The 22423-nt window shown below is 42.5% G+C and overlaps 1 protein-coding gene across 1 annotated transcript; it reads left to right on the top strand.

The window, feature by feature from the left end:
- Window positions 1-2696: 2696 nt before the first annotated feature.
- On the top strand, window positions 2697-5591 carry LOC148019159 (uncharacterized). The gene is made up of 2 exons (XM_087660685.1): window positions 2697-3137; window positions 3956-5591. Exon 2 carries the CDS (start codon window positions 4094-4096, stop codon window positions 5057-5059), a length of 966 nt encoding a protein of 321 aa, XP_087516811.1. The 5' UTR covers window positions 2697-3137; window positions 3956-4093; the 3' UTR covers window positions 5060-5591.
- Window positions 5592-22423: the final 16832 nt, after the last annotated feature.

The following is a 22423-nucleotide window of genomic DNA, read 5'->3' as shown; positions in this document are numbered from 1 at the left end:
TGCATGGCACAAGTCAAACATATTTTGCTATTGTCAAAGAATGAATATTATCGGCATTTCCAAATGAAGTTTGAATGTGGTATTTACTTGCTTAATAGGCTAAAAATTACAAGCAAAATTTTACTTATAAATATTGTGGCTAAGCTTTTCTTAAAAAGTAGAGTTTTGTAGTAAACTTAAATCTAAAATAGTTTAACCAATAGATGGGCTTTTTCTTTTAAGATTTGACCATCCTTACATAAAGTGGTGATTTGAAACATTATTAGATTTCTATGTTATGTACAATCATCCAACCTTGCGTGCAACCATTCGAACTTATGTACAACCACCCTAAAAGGCGAGTTTGAATATTTGGAAGTCCACTCTGGAGGTCAAATTACTAGGATTCTAGCAGCTAGTTATGCCAAATCTCCATCATCCATAAGGTCAAGAGAGCACTATTAAAAGACCTACGTCCTTGGGAGGAAAGCAACATTTCTATTGCCAAACTACTCTTGTTCAAACCATGCTAGCCTTTACATGTGGAGTTTTTAAGAAAAATGTGCACAAAAACCCTAGTTTGGGCTACTTCTTTATTGTTCACAATAGGTTTGATTCGACAAATAGTGTCCAAGAATTGTTTTCTCAATAATAATTATCTTTATGGTTTAAAAATGCAAGCCTTAAGATGGAAGTGAATAGAATTATCATAAACTTTTTCAACAATGTTGTTTACTTACTTTGATGTTGTATGAAGAAGGTAGGTCCCAAGATTGTGTATAGGCCATACATATGTGGTGGCCTACAATAGACTTTGTATCTTATCATGTAGTAGATAAAAATATATTCTCATGGTCCTTACATACACCTACTACTTAGTTCATGTCCAATAGTTAAGAGACTTTGCACATATCACACTTTGCTAAACCAATGGCCATCCAATTTAGCATGCCATGTTGTTTCTATTTATGCCACTTTCATGAATATAAATGCTAGTTTCAAAACATGGTGATAGAAAAGTTGGTTGAAGAGCTAGAGAAAATCCACAACATCAAGTGATATTGTGGGGTATTACTTTAAAATTTTTTGAGTCAAAACTCCTATTGACTTTCAAAAGCCAAGAAGTTAGTAAGAGGTTTGGAACACAACACCTTGAGGTAAGACAACATAATTTATGACATATGAGATAACATGCACAAATACATGCATGCGTGTATTAAGAGTCAAAAAGTGCAATCAAGAACTAGAACAACCTAGAAGAGGGGTGGTCATATTAGGCTCGATATTAGGGCATGAGTTGATAAGTTATGTTATATTTGAATTGTGTTGGAGTGTGTCCCCGCATAGGTTAATTGACTTGTTGCATACACTACTACATCTTTACTAGTCCATGCACAATTAGATTGCACTAGAACTTGTCCATTTTAGTTGGCCATGGAAAACTGAAAGCGCATGATCTAGGAGAGAGAAAACATGGATGCATGGAGCCTGACAAGGTTAAAGTCTCAGTAAGAGCATTCCAAATTTATTCTTGTGGTCAATCTACACTTTGCATGCTCAAATTGCAATTCACAAAGCTACATTCTACAAGTGAAATGCTAATCTGCCATGAGTTTGGGTAGATTAGGGGAGCAACAATTAGCTACTGTCACTAAATATGCCCTCTTATCCTAGTGGAAGTTTGTTAAATGAATGCAAAATGTCATGCCACCTTTAAGGACATTCACATACCTCAATGCTATCTTTGATTGTGGACTTCAATAGTATGCCTAAGGAGTGTAACATTAAGGTGAAAGAGTGCTTTCTCCTAGGTTCCCCCTTATAGAGTACTTCATTGTGAATGAGAAGGTTCCTTTTGACCTCAACATGGCTTCTCCTCCTAATGGAAGCCTTAGAAGTTTGAGTACCATGGATCATTAGGAGCACTTTGCAAGGGTGGAGCTTTGAGCATATCTAACACCAAACCCAACCCCCTAAACCACCCCTTGCCTTGCCCCTTGTGCACCCCTAAACCTCCCCTCCCCTCCTCTTCCACAGAAAAAAGGAAGTCCCGCTACTGGTGAGCTACACCCTCAACCCAATACTTAATAAAGTTTGCTAGTGGCGTGCAAGGAAGATACATCTTGAGGTAAGGGAAAAACAACATATCAAACGCGAGTATTAGGCACATGTGGGTGGATGTGTATGTCCATGTGCAGAGAGAGTCTCTCCAAACTTCCAAGTTCAACGAGAGCGAACGAATCTAGAAGAGAGCAGGCGTGAGCAACACGCAACAGCCGCAATGGAACGAATCACGATTCACATTCTCCCACGTACACCAAAACAGTGCGGAACAACAATTACGTCTCAGTTTGTTGTTGGCTTGGCGTCTACGCACGCACAAACGCAAATCGGATGAGCTAAGGCCATCCGTCACCAGCCTTCTTCTCCCTTCTTCCTTCTTCTTCTTCTTCTTCGCTCATGTACATCTATACTACATAGGTAGCTTGCCTCGCAGCCAAGGCCGCATGCAAAAAGTCACAATGCTCACGTTTTAGCTCAAAAAAGAAAATAATTATCGAAATTCATCGAAAACGAAAAAAGGAAATAAAATCAGGACCCAAAAGACCAGGGAACATGCCACTGATGAAAGGCTGGTCTCGGACTCTCGGAGGGAGTTGGGCACTGTTCGTAAATTTCAGAAATGTCAAGAATTTGCAAGTAATTGAGTACAACATTGCATTAAACTGGAACAAAAAATGCGAAATAGAAAGAGAAGCCAAGGTCTACGCCATCTTTTAATCCGGACTCTAGACTCTCTCTGTCTCTGTCTCTCTCTCTCTCCTCCCCCCTCCCCGAGTCACAGGAGGTTTGCGATATATTTATTCGGGTTTGTGGACGCCCATCTGTTCTGTGTTAAACGAGGCAAAAGAGGACTTCCTTTTCCATTAGGCTTTTCCTCAGCATATCCACACGCCCCGTGCGCACACACCTGTTGTGTTTCCCCAGAGCGTTTACAAGTGGACTGCAGTCTGCCCTCCCCCCTTTCCTCACATTGAATCGATCCTTCTTCCTACTAAGTAGAGAGATCAACCTGCCTCTATCCCCCCCTCCCCTCCCTCTCTCTCTCTCTCGCCTCCAGTCACCAGTGTCCGATTTGTAAAAACAAAAGCTCTCTGGTAAGGGCAGCTGTATAAGACGATTCCGTACGCCTGACTGCTTTCTGTCGTACATGATCGGTCCTTGTGTTGTTGATTAGGTTGAATTATTAAGTAAGTAATCAGCTTCTTCCTCTGTATGTTAACAATTTACTCGGGCTACCTTCGAGAATTCAAACGTAATCTCTACTAGTCACACATCCATGCTCTCCTCTCAATATCAGACCAACTGAAATTTCGAGGTAACTTGGTTTTGGAAAAAAATTTGGCCTGCTATGAACACACATCAAACTTCACAGCTGATGTCTTTGGTTGAGATGCAGCACTTTGAGATGAGAATGGCCAAATCTTCAGATGGTAAACGTGAAGCCCCAAGCTTTGATCCTGTTGTTTCTCTGTATATAAGAGAGAATGGTTGCTGTTACCTTTCCGCTGTTAGACAACCATAGAACCCCGACTTTGTTGCTACAGAAAAATATCAAATCTGTTTGGGGCTTAAATTCTCCACAGTTTTGCTAAGGGACTTGTAATTATCCTTTGAAAGACTGTTTTCCCTCAGCAACACCTGAATTGTCCGGTGCTCTGATGCATAAACATGTAAATCAAATGGCATGATTGTCTGGTCTCCAGGGAATAATGTGTGCGAGACATGATAGTGATGGGATTGAAGCATCTATGGCAAATTTGGCATGAGTTACCCGACAATCGTGACAAAAAGCACCGGAGCCGGGCGTTGTGTGTGGGAGTGGGAGTGGGGCGCGCGCGCGCACAGAGAGAGAGAGAGAGAGAGAGAGAGAGAGAGAGAGACGTCTTACTTTCTACGTTCCTTGCCTATGCAGGAATTTGAAGAAGGTTTGATCGGGAGAAGATAGAAAAGCAGAAGGCTCCCTGTGTTGCACAGGAGTAATTAAGGCCTGATCGAGAGAAGATACGAAAGAGAAGCCTGGTTTACAGAAGGCTTTGCCCCTGCAGTACTTATGGGTACTTTCATAGGCCATGTTGCCCCTGGAGCAGGCTTCCTGCTCATAGGGCTTTGGCACCTCTTTAACACCATACGCAACTACGCGCAGAGCCCATGGGAGTTTGAGACAAGGCCATGGTTCCCAACCAGGCTATTCAAAGGGAAGCTAAGGCATTTGGAGCTCTATGCCATCATGTTTGGATCCCTTCTCTCTATTGCTGCAGAGCTGTTTATAGGCCCAAAAAGGCACCAACCTCTGGCAGATGATCTATCCATACCCCCAGAACATTTAAACAATTTTGAGCATTCCACCATCTCTCTATTCCTGTTCATTTATGCATTGTGCGCATTGATTGTCGATGAGCGCTGGCGAGGAGGGGAAGGAGGCCTACCAGCAGGGTTTGTGCATGCGATGGGGGCAATAGCGTTTAGCCAGGAGCTATTATTGTTTCATCTTCACTCAGCAGATCACATGGGCTTAGAAGGGCATTACCATTGGCTACTGCAGCTGGTAATATGGGTGAGCTTGGGAAGCACAATGCTAGAGGTGGCGCGGCCGCAGAGCTTTTTGGTGGCAATGGTGAGGTCGATGTCGATCGTGTTCCAAGGAGCGTGGTTTATGCAGATGGGCTTTGTGTTATGGGTGCCTGCCTTCACACCTAAGAGGTGCAGGCTCAGGCATGAGGCCATGCACAGAGTTGTGCGCTGCGACGATGAGGCGGCAACCACCCGGGCAAAGGCCCTAGCCACTCTGCAATTCAGCTGGTATTTGGCTGCCATCATTGTCTTCTCCATTACTTCCTTTGCGTATGCAGTCAAGTACTATCGCTCCCACACCAAATACCAGGCCATTGGTGAAGCTGCTGCAGAACAAGGCACAGGCCCAAATGTTGAGCTCTCAATTGCCCCTTACAAAACCAGGTCATTCGACGGCTCGCACAGTTCCATGGAAGACTTCCCTGCTGTTAACCTGGGGAGGTAGAAGAAAACAAGAGTTCAAGGCAGATCTATATGCGCGCACAGATTTGTTTTGTTCACGGAAAGTCATAGAACTTGTGCATAAATCATAGGGCTTGTAATGAGAGGGCTCCTTATAGAAAGATGAATGTCCCCATCTTGGTTACTTTCTCTCATTCCTAGTGTAGTGTGAATTAATGAGGGATTGAGCATGTATTATGGTTACATGAGCATGTATTATGGTCACAAAGTCATAGAGGGCATGCAATAGGGGGGGATTATTGATTAGAGCTTACAAGTACACTAAATCAGTACACTAGGGACAAAAGGGCTTTTAGGTTTTGTAAGTGTGTACATATGGTCCCATGTATACCCATTCTTGTTATGTCATCCTCATGATGTGCATAACCCACACATTCCAAAGATGTATTGAAGTCTTTGTATAAGTTCTAGTTAAGTTTCTTGAGGCAAGGTAAAGAGTCTCCCCTATGTCATAAATAGCTTCAAGCATCTATCTTCAAAGAGGATCCTTGCTATCTCATACATGCTTTTAAACAACTTACAATTATAAGGGTGTCATCTTTTTGCATCTTTCCATGGGTTACTTGCATTTACAAACAACTGTTATGTGGGCATAAGGAATACGGAAATTGGAATCATCGGCAAATATCAAATACATGGTAGAATCATGAATGAATGTTGCTAAAAGTGATGCACATAATGGCTTGCACCACAACCAATTCCAAGTTGGTATTAACATTAGATACTACATGCCACTTGGTCGAATTCTCCTTTTTTTGACTACATGTTCAAACTTTAGCATTCTCCAACACATCAGGGAAGGGATTTGGAGGCTTTCCCAAAGGCATGAAGAAAATTGTTTAGTCCTAAGTTGTAACTTGTGATGCAAAGTAAAGCTACTAGAAATATGCTAAGGGATAAGTAATTCAAAGTTTTCTTAATTGGTAGCACGTTTTGGTCTTTGTATCGTCCATTTATTATCCTTCGATTTTCGGTTAACATTTTCATAAAATGTTAGACTAGGTGCGGACTCTCAGTGCTTTGCACCGATGTTGTTGCAATGCTCTACATTGGGGTTCAAAGCACTTGTGCTAATGATCGTTAGAGCACATTACATCCTAAGTCATGTTTTATGTGGCAAGAGGGTTCATGGGTGGTTTAGTCACAAAGAAACCAACCATGAGGGACTTGAAAGCTTTTGTGTCATTCGCAAGTATTTAAATATTTAAGAGCATAACTTCTCACATGTATAAACATGCTTTATGAATGTACAAAGATATCTAAATGTTTTTTCAATACGATTGTAGGATGCATGTACAAAATAAAATATGAACATTGTTCACGTAGATTTAACTTATACATATACTTGTATGCATATCGATAAGAGAGATCTCTCATATAGTGACATTGAAGTATAATAAATAGATTAGAGCACAATACAATTTTGTTTATCTCAACCATACAAAAAGATAAATGAATAAAAAGAAATCAAGAAATTGTTCACATTGAATTAATTCACACATGTATTGCTAAGCACTACTTCACAAAAATACAAGTCACTTCATAACCTAAGCCTCGTTGTGCATAGGAAGAGCATTATTATCCATAAAAACTCCATGCATAGGCATCATATTTTATTACTATGGCCCTAACCTTTTTAGGGTGAAGGATGGATGGAGGTAGTAGATGAATCACAACATTCTTTGTGGTGGGTAGTCACATGTCACATTAAGGCCCTCTAGAATGACTAATGAAGGTTCATATCTTTCAAAAACTCCTTTAAAGATGTAACATGTTGTGCCTCACAATGGTAGCGCCCTTCCCTTCCTTTGGGTAATGACATAATTCAATTCTATTTCCAACATCATCAATAATAACCTAGATGAAAATGACCCTTCCACCATGGTTGTCTCATGCACAAAGTACATGCTTGTTGAGGTTCAAGTAGGGTCATCCTTGCGCATGAGAATGCAAAACACCTTAGTTGATCTTGTAGGTCAATATCTTCACTTTGCTTCTATATACACTACAACGCCGTGCCTCATCACAAGGGAGAGAATTACTCGTAGTGGTGGGGTGAATGCTAGATGGACAATAGGGGTGTTTATATTCACTAGCTTGACATGCCAAGAATCCCATTTGAAATGAGGCACAACTATAGTACCCTTTCATCTTTATGGTAGCAATGATTGAACATATTTAAGCTAGTAAAGGACTATTCTTTTGCTTCATAAATTGTATATAACTAGAATTACTCAAATTTACTACTAGGAAACATGGAAATATATTAGAATCATGGTATGCTTTTAGGAAAGGATACGAGAAATGATGAAGGGGTAGATTCTATACATTGCATATGTTCAGAAGTGTATTAAAAGCAATGTTTTTATGTTCATATCTCATTTTGAATTTGAGAATGATGAGATGCATATCTTATGGGTCTGTGCTTATAATAGTTGGTATGGTCTATGGTGGTTCAAGATGTTGGGATTCTCAACTCAATACTCCTTAACACTTTGTAGAGTGTGGAAAAACTGACCTATGGGTGGGAACCTATGCTTTGGAGGGAGTTAGGTGATTATTTTGTGTTGATTACTCGAGTAGATGAGAGGACAAAGGGCAAAGTGATAAATACCCCTATTATGTAGGATGGCTCTTGAGGCTCAAGGAAGCTTAAAGGGGCACTAAGCTAGTAAATTTCTCATTGACTGCAAACAGAGTGCGATCGCATATAGCCTAATCCTGTAGCATTAGAAGGTCTTATCCTAGGCTGGACATTGTCTTTTTGCAGGAAGATGGTTTTGTACCATTTTGTGTAGTGGAGGTTTTGATTACTATTATGAAATAAAATATTTGATTTTTGAATTTTTAATTATGAATCTAAAAATTGAGTTTAACAACCCCTGTTAATGGAATAATAAAAGAAAGCTACGTCTATATGTTCTCACAATGAGGTAGTATGCTTTGAAAAAATTAAAGCAAGCCCAATTAAGGAAAGTCGGAGGCTCCAATCCAGATGATTGAATACCTATGGTTGGGTGGACCTAATAAGTTTGGTAGCTTTCCAACATAAGATAGAGTTGACTAGATTGTGATCCTCCATATGTCGATAGCACTAGTTCTAGGTCTAATACCCTTTTAGGGAGCCACAACTGAGATTTTACCTTATGGGTAGGGGGATCAAGTTACACTTTCCCTTGTCTCTCACTCTCTTTGAACCTAGTGTAGTGTTAATCCTACTCTTTGTTGGGAAACACATACCTAGAACTAGATCGGCTATGGTGGACACAAGTCAAGCACACGATACATTATCAGAATAAGGAATTGTAAGTCAAGTGAATTAGGTTCCAAGATAGATTAGCTTGGACTCATAAACACAATCTTGAGTGACTCAATTGATAGTACCATTCCCTTGAAATGAGTGTCAAGTACATGCCTTTATAGCTTTTTTAGATAGTACCACTTTTCCTCTCTGTGCTTATGGGATTTTAGACTTCTCTTCCTAGATCATACATCATTGTCTCTCTCTCTCTCTCACATACAAAGCCACTTATGGGCAAGCATCATTTGCTATTCTCAACACTCTCGTCTCTGATTGATTACAAAGTAATCTTTCTTGGGTAAGCCCTAGAATGCTATATGGGATGACGTGTCCACATTTCCCTTGTATAACAAAGCGGAGACTTCCATACTCAACTAAGTCATCGGACATTTCCTACAAGGAATTTGTGTAGTGTTGTGCATGGATATGAATTTTGGTTGACTACTAGAGAACTCCTCTAGCCCAAATGGTGGAGGCATCTCGCATCTCCCTTTATGTTTTATAATATAAGCTTACTGAAAACGGCAACCATGCTTTTCTTTTGAATGCGGTCAATAAGAAGTGGTATTAAAATGAAGTAGGCATAGATGGAGTTTTGGAAATAGAAACCCATTCTATGCAAGAGAAAAAGAGGGCTCTAGATTTGCATGTAGTTGTTCAGGCATTCAGAGTGGATATACCAATAGTCAATGAAGCCAAATGCCAAATTCTCCTTTTTGAGAGCAAGAAGATCGGATGAGTTGAGATGGAATTGCCAATGGAGGTAGTGTCTCAAAGATATTAATGAAATTTCTACTATTGGTAGCTATTCCTTCTTCATGGGGAAGATCCTGAGAGATGATGAATTGTCGAGATGGTTCCAGAACACCTTTCAAGTTCATGGAGGATTGCACTATTTCAGATTTGCTGGAAGAGGATTCTATCAAGTTCTTGTTGGTTCCCAAGTTGAACGCAACTAGATTCTATCGTGCTCAATGGAATCTAAAGGAAATCTTGTCCATAGCCTACCATGGTTTGCCTCATTCGCCTTGGAAGAAAAACTCATGTCAGAGTGCCCCATTTGGGTCACATTCCCAAACCTTCACGCCGTGTTTGATACAGAGATTCAAGCCATCACTACCCCTCTTGGTAAGGTCCTCTATGTTCTGCGCAGGGCACGCATTTTGTGGGACAGATGACATGAGCCCCTTCAAGTCCTCAAGATTAATGACAACAGAGGTCTCAGTGATTTCGACTGTGAGGTTTGCTTCGGTAACTTTCCGAAGCATGCTACCTGTGTCATCAGATGGGCCATTTTGCCAATTGCTGTCCCTAGAAACAACATAAGGAAATGGTGGATTCACTACCTGTGTCAAGCATGGAGGAGCTTAAAAGAAAATTTGAGACCAAGAATGAGGAGAAAAAGGGTATATGTGACGACCCTAAGGACAAAAGACTCGCTGCGGTGGGAAACAAGGAGGGCAAGATGCTGCAAGAAAGCAAGATCAGCATGCAAGGGAGCACTGAAGAGAAAGCCGAGTCCTCCCCTCGACCAAGATTGCAAGATGCTGAAAAACACGCTATGCATTGAAAAATCTTGTAGGAAGGTGACCCGAATAGACCCAAGACTGCCAGGGAGATTAGCAGGTACCAAGGTAAGGAGAATCAAAGGTGTTGAGCATAATGAATGGAAGACCAAGAGCTGAAAGCTCTCGATTAAGGGAGCAGCCCTTTACCAAAATCTACACCCCTCTCACTGATGTGGGCAACACTTGAAGCCCCCACCATGAAAGGAGGCACTCGAGGTTTTTGCCCCAGGGACAGGCGATGTGAATTGAGAGCTCTCATCAAGGCAACAAGCCTGACATAATAGGAGTACAAGAGATCAAGCTTGGAACGGAACAAGAACTCAAGCCTAGTCTACAGGGGTATAACAAATTTTGCAGTTACCGCAGAGAAGGTGCCCTTATTCTCCGTCGCTCTGAATTGCAGCTTGCATTAGTGGTGAAAGATGATCATGAGGCGGTCATTGGTATTAAGCTCGACTTAGGTGAGGAGTCAGTTCACTTCACTGTTACTCGGTGTATGCCCCTAATAGCTCCCACATGCATGCCAACACCTAGAAGCGGATCAAAGATTGGAACATGACACTTGACTTGGTGACAGGTCGCACGGGTCGGGAAACATGACTGAATCAGAAAAAGAAGCATGGGACCTATTTGACACTCAGCTCAACCTGGTGCATTTGGCTACATTGGCGTGCAAAACTTCAAGAAAATGCATCACTTGGCAGAATAAATATGTCGATTTGACATAGAGAACAGCAAGACTCGACCGGTTCTATCTCTCGAATAGTGGGCACTAGACCTCACCTTGTATCAGTTACATAGAATTTTTTCTGATGTGATGGTTTGTGACCATACCCTGATCATGATTTCCTGCAGATTGATCTTTTAGAAATTAAGAAAGCTTGGATGTCTATTGAGAGAGGTGGCAACCCACTTTGAAGTAATATCCTTGCGTCCCTCCTCATCATGCCTGACAGTCTTGGTTTGCTACAATTGCTGCAAAATGTGGAAAACTTCATCAGAGAGGAGTCACAGAGAATCTCAGGCATCAAAATTCAGATGTGCCCAAGAAACGCCTCATGAATGGGGCCCCAACCCATTTCTTTCCATCAAACCTGAAGATGAAGCAAAGGAGAGAGACGGTGGCTATGATTGAAGATGAAGATGGGAATGAAATTTTTGAGGAGCAAAAATTGAGATCCTCTACCTGTCTTGGCGGGATAGCCCCACTTGGATGACTGAATTGGGCTTCAAAGAAATCAGAAGAGGCCAACTCATGCGCTTAGCTGGTTGTCTAGTGGTTGGAAGCTCTTTTCAGGAGGGTCCTGTGGTCCTCTGGTGGAACTAGAGGTTGGCATGCTATAGTGTGGGAACAAATCACATCCCTAGAGATGAAGAGGGTTTGGGACTTTAGCCTCTTTGGGAGAAATTAGTTGGGCTATAGTGTGGGAACAAGTCACATCCCTAGAGATGAAGAGGGTTTGGGACTTGAGCCTCTTTGGGAGAAATTAGTTGGGCTATACTATGCATGGAAAAAAAAATGGCCCCATAGCAATTGGGTGGACATTCTTTTCAGTAGTGCCACTTAAACATCTAAAAATCTAATTAAGTGCTCCCTAGCAACCATACTCGATCAAGTATTGGGCACTTCTACAAAGCCCGATTTTGCAAAAGATATGGTCATTTTGCAACAATGTTTTGTTTGGTAGTGTAAAATGTTGAGGGGGTCTTGGCTAATTGTTGTAATGCGATTTTTGTTGATGCTTGTATGCTCCTTAAGCATTTTTCTAAGAGTGATTATGCCCTTCAACTTGTATGGAAGCTATTAGAGATAGTGTGACCTTCTAAATAAGGCGCTTCTACCTTAAGCTAGGTGATGTAAATATTTATCATTGATACAAACACATAACAAAAGATAAAGCTAGATATGGACCGTACAAAAAGATTATAAAGATGCCTTCATCTTTTCCCAACAAATTTGAATGCAAATACATTCTTGCCACAAAGGTAAAGGAGATTATATAGATTATAAAGATGCCTTCATCTTTTCCCAATGAATTTGAATGCAAATACATTCTTGCCACAAAGGTAAAGGAGACTTAGAAAGCTCAATAAGAAACTTAGGAACCTTGTAGCAAGAGTCCTTGAAACACTCCTTAAATACAAAATGGCATTCTTGGTAATCCAAATCTTCTTCCTCATAAAGCCTCTAATCAAGTTCCACACTTCTTTGAGATTCTTTCGTAAAATTGTCATGATATTGACAAAGTATTTACTCAGTCCCTTCCTCTGCTTTGCAAACAGACACATAGTTGAGATATATTTCTTGACTCCATCTTTGGTGGCTAGGTAATTAGCAAATCATTCTATCATACAACACACTTGGTCAAAAGGAAGGACTAGCTTTCCAAACAACTTTCAACTTCTTCTTCCAATTTTTCATTGAGGCTTTGATATTACATTTCACGAAGCCCCCATGGTCCTCATATGTAGTTTGTGCAAAAGACCTCTAGGGTAGAGGAGCGAGTCATGTGATACCCTTTCAAAAGGTGCAGAGATCTCTAAAGGTCATTATAATATAGAAAAAAATTTACATTAGCAAATTATGTAGATGCATCTCCAAAATCATGCAAATGACACAATCAAATGTGAAGCTTCCCATGCTTGCATTAATGAGCATTTGTGGAGTGTAGCTAACAAAAGAGCGCACTTAATTGTCAACATCGAAGTGCCTTTTTAAAAATACAATTTGGGATGAATTGAATGATGGTAATTGAACATTTGAAATCCAATAGGGGTGCATTCTTGTTCTTTTGTTTATTCTCTTCATTCTTTGGTTTTTACTGGAGCTATTGCAAGGATCCCACTTTCTGAATCTTCTTTCCTATCATCTGCATCACCTTCATCATCTTCAAGGAGATCCTAGAGGTCTTTCCTCATGAGGTGGTACATTGTCTTTTTCCTTCCAGGCATGGAAGCCTTCTCCATTGAACTTTGCTATTTTTTCGAGCTCTGCCATTTTTGATCAGCAGCCAATCAGTCAGTAAAAGAGTTGTAGTTCAATGTGTCAAGAGATACACAAAGATCAGTGTCAAACTCACACTAGTTGAGTATCAATGGGGGATACTATTCTTTGAGCTTAGTGTTGGATGTCGGTGCTTGAGGTCTTCAAATCTTCCAAGGTCTCCTCTCGTTAGGTGAATCTTGCTGTGGACTTTAGTACTTGTAGCTCAGTGACTAAAACCACTGTCGATAGCTTTAGTGAGAAGAATTGGTGATAAATGTCAACCTTTTGAGGTTTTGACTATGGAGTCTTTAGGGTTTTTGATAGACATGGCTAGTTTTTTTGATCACAGCATCTTGTAGAGGAAACCAATTGGTGAGTACTTTGATGGGGAGTAAGCTTATTACCCCACCTTTGATTGCCCTATGCTCGTAGGGGGAATCACAGTCTGTGCGCACAGCAACAACAATACGACTAGAGGAGGCGCAATTCTAGACAGCGAGGATGAATTTTATCAATGCTGTCTTATAGAGGGGCTAATGTTGAGTTGTGATGTAATATAGAGAAGCAACTTGAGGTTTAAAGGATATGTCTAGAAGGAAGCTTCAGTAGATATTGCCTAGTTTGGGAGATCCAGCGGCTCCAAGGTAGGTAGGTACTATTGGCTATGGCTGCCATAAACTATCAAGTGAAGATAGAGATGAAAAATGAGGTCATAAGCTAGCATTGAGTTGGACTAAAGTTGAGAAGGCTTGAGAGAGCAGAGAGGAGAGATAGATTGAGCTAGGCCATGCTCAACTAAGCTCTGATACCATGTCAAAAGAACGGATCTAGAGCATGGCTATGGTGGCTTGAAGAGATAGAGTGAACTCATGAAGACATAGAGTTGAAGATAGAATGTCACAAGTGAATTAGGTTCCAAGATTGAGACTTGGACTCATAAACACAGACTTCTGTGGTTGGACAATGACTCAGACTCTCAATTGAAAGGACGCAAGTACCATCATGTTTCATTACTCATCTTGCAAGTACAATGCTTTATACTAGTTGGGTTGTTCCACTCTCCTCACTGTGCTTATGGGATTTAGGACATCTCTTCCTAAAGCATCCATCATTTGTCATTTCTCAACAGCTTGTAGCCTTGTACATGTATATGGCTTCCCCCTTCATGTTCCAACACCTTGTGTGCTTATCTTTCTCTAGTGGTTGAAGATCATGTAGTGGCTATTATCTTTTTTAATGTTTATCTTGTAGTTAGCCTAGCATGTTCCTTTGATTATCTTGTAGTTAGCCTAGCATGTTCCTTCTTATTCATGATGAATATCTTTTTGTATTTAAAAGTATCCATGTAGTGGTTAACGATCCTCTCAAGTCTATACTCCATCCTTCTTAGATCAATGTAGCAAATCAAGTACACAATCAACTCCATTTTGCTTAGCCAAAGGGGATGACCCTACAAGCTCATGTTGTGAGTCATAAGGATGAAAATGGTTCACTACATGATGGTTCCATGATGCCTTGTAGAATACATACTCCTAACTTCCAACTCTACCAATCATGAGGATCTAGATGCAAATTCCTAGTTTTAGAATTAGCCTAATCTTTGCCCACGGATATGCATACTTCATCTCTTTTAGTGCCTGTCAACAAAACTACTTCTTGGACCATTGTCATGAGAGATTTTGGTAGCTCTTGCTTAGGTAAGTCTCACTTGAGAGGAACATTATCTATCTCCCACTGTTCACTTCATGAGAGATTTTGGTAGCTCTTGCTTAGGCACGTCTCACTTTAGAGGAACATCTATCTCTTGCTACTCGCACTGGTCAGGCTTTGAGCTTACCTCCATCTTCTATCCCCTTCTGTGTGACCAATATTTGCATCGAGACAATATATTTATTTCTCCATGCCACCCATTAAAGATATTTTTCCTTTGGATGTTGGAATATACAAATGTGAATCTAAAGGATTGGGTCAAAGTGTTATAGTAGGATATGCTTTGTTATCATGCTAACTTGGAGGCTGAGGTCAAGTTTTTATTGAAGAACATTCCAAAGTCAATGCATGGGCGACTCCTTATCTTTATGAAAACTTCAATATTGGCTCTTTTCCCTCCTACTTTGTCTAACCTGGGACATGTTCTTATTGAAGAACATTCCAAAGTCAATGCATGGGTGACTCCTTATCTTTATGAAAACCGCAATATTGGCTCTTTTCCCTCCTACTTTGTCTAACCTGGGACATGTTCTCTTTACCACAACTAGCCTAGAAGCCCAACTAGTTGTCATAAACCAAAGTTCAAGGTTGAAGTCTATTTGGTCCATGCTCAATGAAGGCCATGACCACTTCATCATCTAGATCCATGCCCCTTGAATAAAGTGTAGTAGAGTCTATTGGGAACCTTCTTTGGATCTACTAGAAAGAAGCTAAAGACTTAGTAGGCTAATCTCCTTTAGTAGATTAATGCTCAATTTACTCTACTAGAAATTGGTCATGATGATAAGAATAAGCTCCAAGGGGTGATGCATTTGAGTCTCAAATTCCCATTCTTGTTGCAGAACTTCAACCACCTCAAATGTTGCTAAAGCAACCATAGCTACATCATCCTTTGCATCCACAAGTCCCATATTATGTAGATGGGTGGCTTCAACAGAGAGTTCAAAATCTTGATTCTTCTTGAGATATTGATGATGACTATGGGAGCTTTCACTCAACCGCTAAGATCCACAGACCGCTTATTGCTTCAAGTGTTCCAAGCCGAGCACTAATGGCTACCTCTCACATAGCCGACGCGCCATCCATATCTACGGGTGTAGTGAGCTTACCTCCATGCCGTTCGAGTTACCTCCTCTCCTGCGCACTCCGGTAGCTCCACTATCCAAGTGCAAGCTTCAAGCAAGCTCCATCCTCAAGCTCCACGCTCCAAGCTCCATTGCCGCGAGCAAGAGAAGAGAAGAGAAGAGAAGAGAAGAGAAGAGAAGAGAAGAGAAGAGAAGAGAAGAAGAGAGGAGAAGATGGAGAGCTTCTCCTCCTCGGTCCCTCACCCTCACACACTCACTTCCTCACACTCTCACACTCCCTCTCTCAAGCACAAGCTGAAGCAAGCAAGAAGAAGAAGAAGAAGAAGAAGAAGAAGAAGAAGAAGAAGAAGAAGAGAGCTACTTTTGGCCACACACAAGAATGAGCTTCTCATTCACTTTTCAACTTTATATACAAAATCTGAAATCCCTTTTTGGGCGGTCATCCCCTTTTCCCCTTTTTTACATGGCCGACCGTAGCCTAGGCCCTTTTTCCCATTGTCCTTCTATCTTCCTAGCTTCCTTTCCACCGCCCGTCTACATTTACAAATTGCATGGGTGAGAGCTGGGTGCTCTTTTACAAGATTTCAGGGTGCGCCTTTTTATTTTAAAATGCGCATTTTCTCTTTTGCATTTGCCTTGGACTTTTAAGGTTGCCCTTGCGCTTTTGGCATTTTCTCCTATTCTTTCTTCAGTTGGGCTACCTTTTTTCCACCTTTACCCTGCGTCTTTTTTATTTCCTTTTGCTTCTTCGTGTTGGGGTTAACATTACCCCCCTCCTAGACGAGTGCCAGTCCCATGGCACTCACCGTCGTAGGGAGCAGGCTGTAGCATGCACCGAAGACGTGGGTGACAAGGACGCCTGTGGTTTTCGTAGAGGAGTGTTGGTGGTGGTGTGAAAGAAGGTCCTGGGGGACTGGTGGCCAAGGTGGTAGGTGGAAGGGTTGTTGGAGTTGGTGGTAGGGCTGTTCTGTGTTGGGGATTGCATTGATGGTCAGCACAAGTGTAGGTTTGTTGGGGATTCTGCACATGACGATTCTTTGCGGGCTTGTCGGATGGTAAGGGATAAGCATTCAGAGTTGGGTGTCGCTAAAGAGTGATTGAAATTTCGTTGGAGGCTTCAATACCTCCAATTTGAAAACCTCTCGTGTGGTCTCTCCCTAAGGGGTAGTGCTAGTCTTCTTATCGTGCACAAGATATATTTGATTAGTTTGGGAGACAGGTCGAACTCTAAGCAAGCTGAAAGTATTGTCCTGCACTTGAGGACCCAAACTGTGTATATACTTCGGTGCAGATATTATGTAAGTGCCCGTGCATACTTAGATATTACATAGTTAGAAGACCGTGGGCTAGTTTCTCGTAACAATGTGTGGATGAAACAAAGTTTTCCATGTTGAGAAGAAGTACATGTGAAGGTATATGAGACATCCTTTGCATTGTGACTGCACGATGTAGCATAATTGAATATAGGGACACCGCACTTTCGGTAGCTGGAAGCTATTGGACTTGCTTGATGAGGACGGTGTACTTTTCATGGCCAATCATGCGGTGCTTACCACCACTGATTGCAATGGTACTAAGGCAGAGTGCAAGAGAGAATTGTGCAAGTGGGTCAGGGTGACAGGTCTAACCATAGGCGAGACAAGCTCCCTAGGTATGTTCTACCCTTTATGTGCCCTGAACAATTGTGGGTGATGCTAAAGGGCTAGGGGACTAGGGACGGAGCCCGTCGATTAAGGTCACTGGACATACCTAATTTGAGGACCCCTAGGTACTGTGTTGTGATCGTGGGTGCTTCTTATCTTTTCATTCGTTTCTTTTTTTTTCCCTTTTTTTAAATTTTCATTGTGCTTTTTTCTTTCTTTCTTTCTTTCGTTCTCTTCTCTTTTCTCATCTTTTTTTTTTTTTTTTGGACTTGCCTGAGTACAACCATTACAATATGTTGAGGCTATCAGCCTTTCAATGGGTTGGAAAATGTCAAGCTTCAAAGTCTCAGGAAATGGATATTACAGTGATGATTGTGCCCTAGCCTCGTTGTTAGAGAAGCAGTTGTTGAGATGGGGAGATACACTTGAGATATTGCAAACCTCCTTGCGACACACGCGATGTTGGTACAATTGAGGTAACGACTGCCATGAGCCAACTATAGAGCTTGACCCAGAAAGAGAGCATAGCCCATGAATATGCTTTGGGCCGTGCGATGTGGACAGTTGGCAAGGGTGATTTTTGCTTTTGGCAGCGTTGCTTTGCCGTGGCTCTTTGTGGGGTCGATAGTCTTGCTGTGATCGGGCATAGAACACTTTCGCACAAAGATCTCTATCATCCTGCATCCACTTGTCACTTCATGAGAGTACATGCATGGTATATGCCACAACTATAATAAACCAGTGCAACGCAAGGAGACATCACTTATCTGAATTCTATGGCGTTGACTTAGATATTTATCACCTGCGCTTGATTAGCTTTTTCTTTTGCTAAAGACGTGAAATACATTAAACATAGATATGAAAAGTTCGTACAATTGGGGAACATGTCAACACTTAACCATTTGAAGACAAAGACTCCTGGCCAGGTAGCTTTTAATAAGCCTTTATACAACATGGGGCTACTCTATTTGTACGAGGCGGGGCGAGTCTGGGTGGTCGGGCGATTGGGGCTCTGCTGGTGCGGGGCTCCCGTGGGGTTGGGCAGGGAACATGTTGACCGGGACATGAATGGTGTAGTCCCTAGCCGCCACTGTTTCCAAAATGCCTTTAAATAGTTCATTGAATTCTTCCCTGTCTGGAGCTGCCCTTTTTGCCCTTGAGCATCTGGTGCTCGAGCGTACGTTGGGGGTTTGTGCCACTAGTGTTGCCACATTGTGTGCGCCTCCTTGAGCGTCTGCTTCCTTGGCCCGTGGATTCTTTGGCCTTCGTCCGAGGCGGTGTCTCTTAGGGCCACATTTCTTGGCGTACCTTTTAAGAGTGGGCACGTAGCGCACCAGCGGAGGGGCGTGTGCTGCATGTTCCTGTCGGCTGCGGAGAGCGTCCTTGCAAGCTAGATGCCCTTGGTTCTCCATGTTTTCCTTGTGGGAGGCCTGTAAGATGCGAATCAAGGATTAGGATTTGTCACATGATAAGACCATTCATATGTAAGGGATTATAGTGCAGGTTATCAAGCGCATAGGACGAGAAGGGGAGAGGTGGGGCATGCAGTGTTGTTGTAGAGAGATGGCCCCCTGTGATGTATATTTAGCCTCCTGCCATTAGCAGATCTTGGTTCACGTCGAGTTACGTCGGCTAGCGGTCATGGATTTAGGCAGGGCTCCTCCTCGGAAGGATAGACCGGAAAGGAAAGAAGGTATATAGAAAGGGACTACACCCTATCTACACCAGATTCAGAGTTGTTGGTCAAGGCTTCCTATGGCGGTAATGTGCATTGCATGCCCTTCACTTGGAGGTGGGGATGGTCACACGGCTTTTAAATGCGTGATGAGAGGAGGACTTGAGGAGCTTAGCCTGTCAGACCCAACTCTTCTCCCTGCGCTTGACTATCATCGCTTGTGTGTGTTGATATTGTTTATACATGATGACACAGAAATCAGTGTTTATTTATATACATATTTATGAATCCATGTCAAGTCACGAGGATAAGAACCAATTGTAGAACTCGAGGTTGTACTTGAGCGTGGCACACGCATCCAGCACTCGTGGCAGCTTACTTAGTACCGATAGATATTTTGCCACATCGAGCAGCATGGACCCTTGTCCGAGTCTACTGGCAACATGTAACTCCTCCTAAGTGAGAACCTTATCAAACAGAGAGTTTTCTTGGCTAGGTTCAGCCAAGTCCGTACCCCGAATGGCAGTCAGCACTCGAAGGGAAGTTGGTGCTACATAGGTTGGGTCCCTTTGGGATCTCCATTTGGCCAATCGCTCCTCAGAGACTGTCATGATCTGAGCCCCTAGTTCGGCCATTACAATGCGGCGTGTGCACCAACGCTACTCAAATTGACTCTGGCCTGCTAACAATCGCTTTAGTTACTCTACGTCTACGAGATTCGATCGGCAGAGTACTTCATTGAACGTGACGGTTAAGCGCATTTTGTCAGCCTCCTCGTCAGAGATGAGTCGTATGTGTTCATGTAAGAGCTTGTTATAGTGCTCGTTAAGATGTTCTTGCTCTCCCCAAGATAAGGGGAATGGCAAGTATTCTTCGAGCTGCTCCTTAGGGAATGCGCCCATGTCCGCAAGGACGTAGACATGTGCGAACACTTTGAGCTTAGCATCCAACTCAGTTAAGCATTCTGTGACACTTCTATGTTCAGCGAGGGCTTGCTCGGTTGCTATCTCATGCAAAGTTCTAAGAGTTTCCTTAGGCTTTAGCATAGCTGGGGGCTCAAGCCTAGATGAGCAAGATTGGTCAACTCTAGGATTGCTTATGCTCTCAGGGATTGTGCATTTTTCCTGAGGTTCTGCTGCAATTTTGTCATGGTTCTTCTCAGATGTGACTGGTATAGATTTGTCACCCTGTCGTGACGATGTTGTATCCACTCTTGATTTGTTGATGTGAGTTCTATTGTTGGTGGATTGAGTGTTGAAAGCAATTGTTGATGGCAACGACTGCTTTGATTTTTCAGAGCACACCGATGTGACTGAGGTTTCACTACTATTAGGAGAGACATCAGTGGGTTCATTGGTGGATGGACTTGATGCTTTATTCCCCAGCTCTCCATTGCTCTTGGTCTCAATGCTCTTGGGGTCCACAACCACCTGTGATTGCTGTTGTCTTCGTTGTTTTCTCCTCTTTTTCCTGGTCAGTGAAGGTGCTTCTCTCAACGACTCAGGACCCTGGAGTAGGTCAACCGTTGATGTGCTTGGTTGGGCCTCAACATTCTCTTTCTCTAGTGTATCCTTATGGGACATGGTCATGGCTTGTTGAATAGCCTTGCCAGGTTGTGAGAGCACAACTACCTCCCTTTTTGGAGAGTCTAGCTCTTCAGCCAACTCCCTTGAGTTTAACTCCTCCAGCTAGGCTTTAGGCACTTTGAAAGTTCTGGAGTTGTCGAGGAAGTTGGTTGCGACACTTCCTCCTCAGGTAAACTACTAAGGACACGTTCCACAAGGGGCATTGTCATGGCCAAGGGCTGTGACTGCTGTGATCCCTGATTGAAAGTAGTAGCAGCTAGTTTAGTGGACTGGCTACCCTTGGTGGATTGAGGTGTCAAGTCCCTAGGGCAATCGGAAGTGGTCGTGTCTTTTGTTGCCCTTTGAGCACTCATCTGTGTAGATTGAGCATGAGTTGATCTAGTCACATTAGGTTGCTTAGGCACATCCTTGGGTTGAGAACTACAGATGGCGTCATGTCTCACCTCTTGGACATTTGGAAGCTTTAATGGAGACATAGGTTGGGAGTGAGCAGCCACCATCGACGATCGCTGTTGTGCTTCCCATGTCTGTTTGGAAAAAAAAGATGTAGGAGATCTAGGACTCTTAGGGTGACTTGGCACTGGCCGAATGATTTGCTCAAGGCTATTGATTGTGCCATTTGTTTTGTTGAGCAATTAGCCATCTCACAAGTAGCGTGGTGCCTCTGGTGCTCCTTATCCTCTTGGGGAATCAAAGGCTCTTTGGGCACTAATGGCTTTTGTGCACGCTCAATGGCTACATATGACATCTGCTTATTAAGCATGCTAGGTTGAGGCTCTTTCTTTCGAACACTCATGTCTGGTTTCTTGCCTCGAGACCTAGAGTTTCTCTTAGATTTCCTCCTGTGCTTCATTGCTTTTGATGCATTCTGGCCTTCAGCTGATAGAGGTGGTGTAGTAGGGGATTTTGGTACCCAAATCCATCGGTTACCTGCGTAGTATTCTTGAGCATGTAGCAACAGTTTGGATATCCATCGCGGCGTTTTGCTAGCTCTCCATCGATGCCTTCATCTATAAGGATTAGGCTTCTTTTGGGGTCTTCTACGATATTTGTAAGTCCAAAGCCCGTCCTTGGCATTGTCTCTTGACCTTCTTGTTTCAGGCATGGCCTCACTCACTGGTTCTCGTTGTTCGACCTGTGCTTGTATCAGTTTTTCCAACAAGTCCTTACTCTCGTTAGTAGGCTTGACTATTACGTCAGCACCTTCCTTGCCTTTCCCTCGATGTTTGATGAGATCACCCTTGCTAAAGGTTGTGACTATCCTCACACCCGATAGTGTCAGGTGTATCCTCTGTGCTACATAGTCGGCCTCACACTTGATCACCTTTTTGAAGGGTCTTCCCAGGAGGGTTTCTTTCCCACAACTAGCACTATTTGGAGGAACATGAAATAGGATATGCAAGCTTTCCATTTCAATTGTTGCAAGGATTTTGCACTTCCCCATGAGTGCTTGTGGGTGTCCCCCATAAGGGCTAAGAGTTGCACTAGTCAGTGTGAGCTCTGGTTGGCCTAGTAGGGTCCATGATTCATAGGTCAAGATGTTAAAATCTACTCCTTCATCAATCAGAGCATCGATAGTATGCTCTCTTTTTGCGGTGAGTTTGACCCTAAGATAAGCAGGTGGTACTATGTCTTCATCTTCCGGGTCATGGCTTGTAAATTTAAGCCTTCTGAAAGATGCCCTTGAGTCCCCACTTGCATGACCAGACGTGGATTCTCCACCAATGTCTTGGGTTGTCCGTGCAGTGTTGCTCAAGGTACATCTCTCATCAAGAGTGTCATGTCTAGTCATC

Source organism: Lygodium microphyllum, chromosome 20 (genome assembly GCF_053477565.2).
Source record: "Lygodium microphyllum isolate KBCC chromosome 20, Lygodium_microphyllum_v1.1.10, whole genome shotgun sequence".
Lineage (NCBI taxonomy): Eukaryota > Viridiplantae > Streptophyta > Polypodiopsida > Schizaeales > Lygodiaceae > Lygodium > Lygodium microphyllum.
Note: the sequence above shows the minus strand (reverse complement) of the source record. Positions and strands in the feature narration are given on the sequence as shown.